Below are 6,727 nucleotides of genomic sequence, written 5' to 3' on the forward strand. Positions count from 1 at the left end.
GTGAGCTGTGATACCATAGCACTCTATCCAGGGTGACACAGTAAGACTGTGTCTCAAAAAAAAAAATTGATCTTTTAGAGACGGAGAGTAGAATGATGGTTACCAGAGTCTGGGAAGGGTAGTGAGGAAGGAGGGGATAAAGTGAGAATAGTTAATGGGTGCAAAAATATAATTAGATAATTAAATAGGATAAACAATGTTTGACAGCACAACAAAATGACTATAATCAATAGTAAGTTAGGATAGACTTTAAAATAAATAATAAAGTGGAATTGAAACATTTCCTAACACAAAGAAATGTTAAATGCCCAAGGTGATGGATACTCCCATTACCCTGATTGAGTTCGGGGGGTTGATTAATTTGTGTTGTATATCTGTGTCTAAACATCACACATATTCTATAAAGATATACAGCTATGTAACCACAATAATTAAAAATCAAAAGAAAAGCGATGCTCTCAGTTCCTTTATGCCGATGTATTTGGAGACTCCTTCTGACTGTGCCAGGCTTCAACCAGGAAAGCTCCCATAGTGACCATGATTAGGGCAGCCAGACCCAAACGGATGAGGTTCCCTGTGGTGTAATCGCCTGGAGAAAAGGAAAGAGAGAAGGGCTGAGCATTGAACACAAAAGATAACCCCCCCTTCTCAGCTGATCTTCCATGTCTGACTCTCACATGCCCACTTGAATTTCTGGTCAGTGGTCAGCTGTCCCTTCATTGAAGTTTTAATCACTGAAAACAAAACATGGGGTTTTGTGAGAGTTGATTGGCTTGTCTGTCATCTTTCCTTTGATGTTCACTTTGCCCTCATCTCTATTCTCTCATTTAATGGCACTTCATCTCCTGTTGGTGTGACTTGAGGACTCAAGTGAATAACACCTACTCGGTCCATTTGCAATCAACTGAGGGACCCAGGAAGGCCAACACCAGCAAGCACTCCCCAAGGAGAAACAAAGGTGCAATTCACCCCCCCTCCAATGTTCCTCACTGGCTTTTATTAAAGTCTCAGACATGAGGAAATACAATACAGTGGAAAGTACTAAAGAGAGTCAGGATTAAAAAACAAATAATTTTCCCTTAGCTGTGTGATTAAACTCCCAACACATCCTGTTTACTGCACTCCATTCTCTCCTCACTGCTAACATATGACTTAGGGTTGGGGCAGTATGCTGTGTCTAGCAGTTATTGTTTTCAGTACTCATGGCCAGGAGTGATTCTTCGCTTTTCCCCAGATTATTCTGTCCCTAATGCGGAGCACTTTTAACCCTATGCTCTATCCTATCTAATCTCCCTTCCACCTTCCCACATTTCCTTTTCCCGTTTTCCCTCTATATACTTGGAATTAGGCTTGGGAGCAACACAGAAGGTCTAAGGCACTCCCCAGAGCACTGAAGTTCCATGGCTGGACCAGCAACCTCTCCACAGTACGAGATATAATTTCTTGCATGCAACAAGCTGTAAAAAGAGTTCGAAGTTGAGCGTGGTGGCTTACACCTGTAGTCCTAGCACTCTGGGAGGCTGAAGCAGGTGGATTGCTCGAGCCCACGAGTTCAAGACCAGCCTGAGCCAGAGTGACACCCTGTCTCTAAAAATAGTCAGGTGTTGCGGGGGGGGGGGCCGTAGTCCCAGCTACTCAGGAGGCTGAGGCAAGAAAATCACTTGAGCCCAAGAGTTTGAGGTTGCTGTGAGCTATGACCCGACAGCACTCTACAGAGGGTGAAAAAGTGAGACTTTTTTCTCAAGAAAAAATTAAATGAAATAAATAAAAAGAGTTGGAGGTTTGCATTCTAATTACAGAATAGTTACTAACCATACAGGACGAATCAATGACCAGCAATGTGGATTTACCAAGCTGAGAAAGTAGAGTGTCTTGCATACATTGGCAGAGAATTCTGGCAGGAAACAGAAGGTAATTTGGGAGGAAGATTCTAGCAGTAAGTGCCACAAGACATGAGGAGACGGCACCACTATGGCACAGAAGCAGGAGGTTGTGAAGATATCATATCCTGAGACTAAGAAAGAGTTGTTGGGAATAAAAATCACTACTGCTAAGATGAGCCAAAACTTTAAGAGGTGCAGAGAATAGTTGAAGGGATTCTGCTGACGGAGAATTGATAATTTTGAAGAATGACATGAGAAATTTTCCAGGATGTACAGCAAGGAAGGTAAACGTAGAAATTGTGGAAGGAAAGATTTAGAAACAGATGACCGGGAAAGTTTGGAGAACTGAGGTTCAGAGAGTAACTGAACTAATGCTCTCCCATTAAAAAAAAGAAAGAAAGAAACACTTTCCCTAAATCATGCAAAACCTTACCTGTCACCCAGATCTCAAGATGATTGCTTGGCTGCGAGGCCAGGAAAGGCGGACTTGACTGGTAGTACACACAGCTGTAGCTGCCAGTGTCACCTACTGTCAAGTTCTGGAGGGAGAACTCAACCCCATTCTCTTCTGGCCCCCTCAGCTGGAGGGGGTTGGAAGTTCCCGCCTTCAGCAGAGCGAACATCACAGGCTGAACAAGAGGGTCCAGCTTCTGGCACTGAAAAGTCAAGTTTCCTCTTGCAGATACTTTATGATTTTGGTGGATTTTGAGGGAAGGTTTAGGTAAATATCCTGTGAAAGAAGTTAAGCTCTGAGGTCATGAGTAGAAGCTTCCCGTCCCCCACTTACCCTGGTACTCCCTGCAGGAGGTCCCTGTGCAGTGTGGAGGTTACAGACCTCTGATCTCTTCCTCTGTTCTCTCTGGCTCCAGGAAAGAGATTTTTCCTCCTCCTATGAGTCTTGGATGAAACCAAGCTATTCAATTCTGTTCCTGTCTCTGTCCTTCCCCCGCCCCCAATTACTCTGGAGATGGGACTCTTTTTGTCCATCCTCTTATTTCTTCCAAGGATCACCATATGTCATTCTAAGGCGCCCCTCTTTACCTGTAACCAACAGCAGAAGGACGTCACTGCGCTGGGAACTTATGTCAGGCGACCCTTTTCTGTAGTATTCACAGGTGTACTCTCCAGCCTGGCTGCCTTTGAGATCATTGAGGTGAAATTCAGCGAGGCCCTCTGTAGACTCACGTGACTGCAGGACCGACAGATTAGTTTCTCCTTGTCTGAGAATGAAGTCCACACCCATTTCAGGAGTCCAGCATCGCAGGGTCACATTGCTCTGGGCAGATAGCACTGAGCTGGGCCAGACAGTGAGAGAGGGCTTGGGCAGTGACCCAGGAAGGATGCAGAGCCCAGGGCTGAGTCTAACTCACTCACCTGCTCTCAGGAAGCCCATTTAAAGAAAGGGAAGGGAAAGGGGGACCAGAGAATTTGGGCTGAAGCATCAAGGAGGGTTTTGTTTTTTTGAGACAAAATTTCACTCAATGGCCCTGGATAGACTACCATGGCATCATAGCTCACAGTAACCTTAAACTCCTGGCCGTAAGTGATCCTCTTGCCTCAGCCTCTAGAGTAGCTGAGACCACAAGTACCTGCCACAAACACCTGGGTAGTTTTTCCACTTTTAGTAGAGATGGGGTCTCACTTTTGCTCAACCTGGTCTGTAACTTCTGAGTTCAAGCAATCCACCAGCCTCGGCCCCCTAGAGTGTTGGGATTACAGGTTTGAGCCACCTCACTGGGCCTCAAGGAGGGTTTAATTGAAGAAACACTCACCTTGTTTTGTTAAGTTTCTTTGGTCAGGACACAGCACTGTGAGAGAATCATCACAAGGTGTAAGTATCTGCCCAGAGTCCACATGAATGCCCTGCCCTGACTCCTGGGACCACCTGAGGCTCCTGCAAGAACTGCCCCCACGCTAGACTGTGTGTGGCTCCAGCAATTCTCTCAGCCCTTCTGGTGTTTCTGGCAGAGATTTCCCTGAACCATCTCAGGCTACTCTCACCTCCTCATGCGCCAGGCCCTTCCTAGGCTCCAGGACGTCCCACAGATCTTTCTGTCTTCATCATTTGTCCTGAACCATCTCAATCTCACTGTTTCTATGACAGCTGTGCTGTATTTCCTAGGTTAACCCAGAACAGAAGGCACTAGCCATAGGGAGGACTTGGGCCACCTGGTGTTACAACCAGAGGTCAGCTGTGGTGGCTCACACTGTAATCCTAGCACTCTGGAAGCTTTAAGGAGGGCTCCAAGGGGTCATCAGGAGTCCCTTGATGGTGTCATCTTGGAGTAAGGCAATCAGGAACCATCCCCAATGACATAAATTTGAGCCTTGAGTGACATAAATTAACACAGAAACCATTTGGTTGTAAAATCTTTTTTTTGAGAGAGTCTCACTTTGTCACCCTCAGTAGACTGCCATGGCATTAGAGCATAGCAACCTCAAATTTTGGGGCTCAAGAGACCCTCTTGCCTCAGCCTCCCAAGTAGGTGGGACTATAGGAACTTGCCATGGAGCCCAGTGATTTTTGGTAGTGACAGGTCTTGCTCTTGCTCAAGCAATCCACCCACCTCAGCCTCCCAGAGTGCTAGGATTATAGTGTGAGCTACCACAGCTGACCTCTGGTTGTAAAATCTTATTTTTTTTGAGACAGAGCCTCAAACTGTCACACTGGATAGAGTGTTGTGGTGGCATCACAGCTCACAGAAACCTCCAACTCCTGGGCTCAAGTGAGTCTCCTGCCTCAGCCTCCCAAGTAGGTGGGACTACAGGCGCCTGCCACAATGCCCAGCTATTTGTTGGTTGTAGCCGTCATTGTTGTTGTGGCCCAGGCTGGATTCCAAGCCACCAGCTTAGGTGTATGTGGCTGGCGCCTTAGCCACTTGAGCCACAGGCGCTGAGCCTGGTTGTAAAATCTTAACAGACTTTGTAAAAGTTTATGCACCTTGTGCCATAGGAGACACACAGTGCCATCAGCCTGTGACATCCGGAGCCACATCTCAGCATCCCTGGCACCTGCATAGGTCCTGAAACATAGTAGGGCTTCAAAAAATGCACATTGACCAGCTGCTGAGATGCCCCAGTGTATGATAACTCAGGGTTTACCAGGCTGGTACAAGAGGCAGACTCATTATAACATTCTTCTTTCCTTCCACTGTAGACCAGCCCTAAGGGAAGGAAATCCCTACCCTTGAGTGTAGGGATCAGAAAATAATGAAGGAAATACACACTCTGACCCACACCCTGTCCCTATGAGGAAAACAGGCTTCCTTGGCTCCTGCAAACAGGCATCCTAGGTGCGCCCCAATTCCACACTTTGACCTGTTCCTCTTAGATTTCCTTAGAATTTTCCCCAAAGCGTCATCTTCTCTCTGACCCTGAGGGCCTTTCCATTCTGAAGACCCCATGCAAACATCCCTCTTAATTTCTCATTATGACCTAGTGAGAACAGCAGTTACTTGGAAGCCTGATGGGTCTAGGTTTAAATTGTGACTTTTTTGTTCATTCTTTGTGTGATCCTGGGCAGGAATTCTCAGCCCTCAGTCTCAGAGTCCTCAGTTATCTGTGTGGGCCTAATTCTTACCATGCAGGGTTTTATTATTTAATTAATTAATTTATTTTTGAGACAGAGTTTCAAGCTATCACCCTGGGTAGAGTGCTGTGGCATCATTGCTCACAGCAAATTCCAACTCTTGGGCTCAAGCAATCCTCTTGCTTCAGTTTTTCTATGCTTAGTAGAGACAGGGTCTCAATTTTTGCTCAGGCTCGTCTTGAGCTCGTGAGCTCAAGCTATCCACCCAACTCGTCCTCCCAGAGTGCTAGGATAATAAGCATGAGCCACTGTGTCTGGTATGCAGGGTTTTATTCTTAAGGATCAGAGTGAGGTGTGCCACAGCAGGTGTTATGTGAGGTGGTGACACAGCCTTGATCGTAGCATCAGAAAAATCTTACCTTTTTAAATTGGTTTAGTTTCTTATATCACAAGAAGGAGAGCTTTTCAAATTAGAGGGAGACCCTAGAACACACCTCTAGGGTGGCACCTGTGGCTCAAGGAGTAGGGTGCCGGCCCCATATGCCAGAGGTGGTGAGTTCAAACCCAGCCCTGGCCAAAACAAAAAAGTAATAATAGAACATGCCTCTAACTCTGGCTATTTGTCCTCTGTAATAAGTTAGTAGCTGGTCAGTCTCAGAAACTTGATCAGCAACTGTACATAACTAGAATGTCCTAATATTGTCTTCCTTTTCATTGTGTTTAATACATTAACCTTCTAATTTGGGGAGGTAACATTGAATTTTCTTCTCAAATTTGCTTTTTTATTTGTTTGCTTTTTGAGATAGGTTCTTGTTCTGTTGTTCTAGGCTGGAGTGCAGTGGTGTGATCACGGCTTACTGTAACCCTGAACTTTATTGCTCAGGTGATCTTCCCATCTCAGCCTCCTAAGTAGCTAATATTGCAGGCACACTCTACCACACCCAGCTAATTTTTAATTTTTTTGTAGAAGTGAGGGTCTCACTATGTTATCCAAACTTGTCTTAGATCCCTGACCCCAAACAATCCTCCTGCCTCGGCCTCCCAAAGGGCTAGGATTACAGGTGTGAAACCACCATGCTCAACCTAAGATTTCTTTTTCATTTACATGATTGATATAAAATTTCAGTCTTATGATAAATGTATTCATGATCTATGTGTATATGACTTAATAAAAAAAAGGTTGATCAAATAAACGCTTTTTTTTTTTTTTTTGAAACACAGCCTCAAGCTGTCGCCCTGGGTAGAGTGCTGTGGCATCACAGCTCACAGAAACTTCCAACTCCTGGGCTCAAGTGATTCTCCTGCCTCCACTTCC

At 45.5% G+C, this 6,727-nt stretch overlaps 1 protein-coding gene across 1 annotated transcript; it reads right to left on the reverse strand.

Annotated features, from left to right (window-relative positions):
* Nucleotides 1–467: 467 nt before the first annotated feature.
* On the reverse strand, nt 468–3,892 carry LOC111722100 (T-cell-interacting, activating receptor on myeloid cells protein 1-like). The gene is made up of 4 exons (XM_023507977.1): nt 3,885–3,892; nt 2,925–3,178; nt 2,317–2,613; nt 468–589 (listed from the first exon to the last, which is right to left on the reverse strand). The coding sequence occupies exons 1-4, from the start codon at nt 3,890–3,892 to the stop codon at nt 468–470; spliced, it is 681 nt and encodes a 226-aa protein (XP_023363745.1).
* Nucleotides 3,893–6,727: the final 2,835 nt, after the last annotated feature.

Source organism: Otolemur garnettii, unplaced genomic scaffold (assembly GCF_000181295.1).
Source record: "Otolemur garnettii isolate 467f Iridium unplaced genomic scaffold, OtoGar3 scaffold00212, whole genome shotgun sequence".
NCBI lineage: Eukaryota > Metazoa > Chordata > Mammalia > Primates > Galagidae > Otolemur > Otolemur garnettii.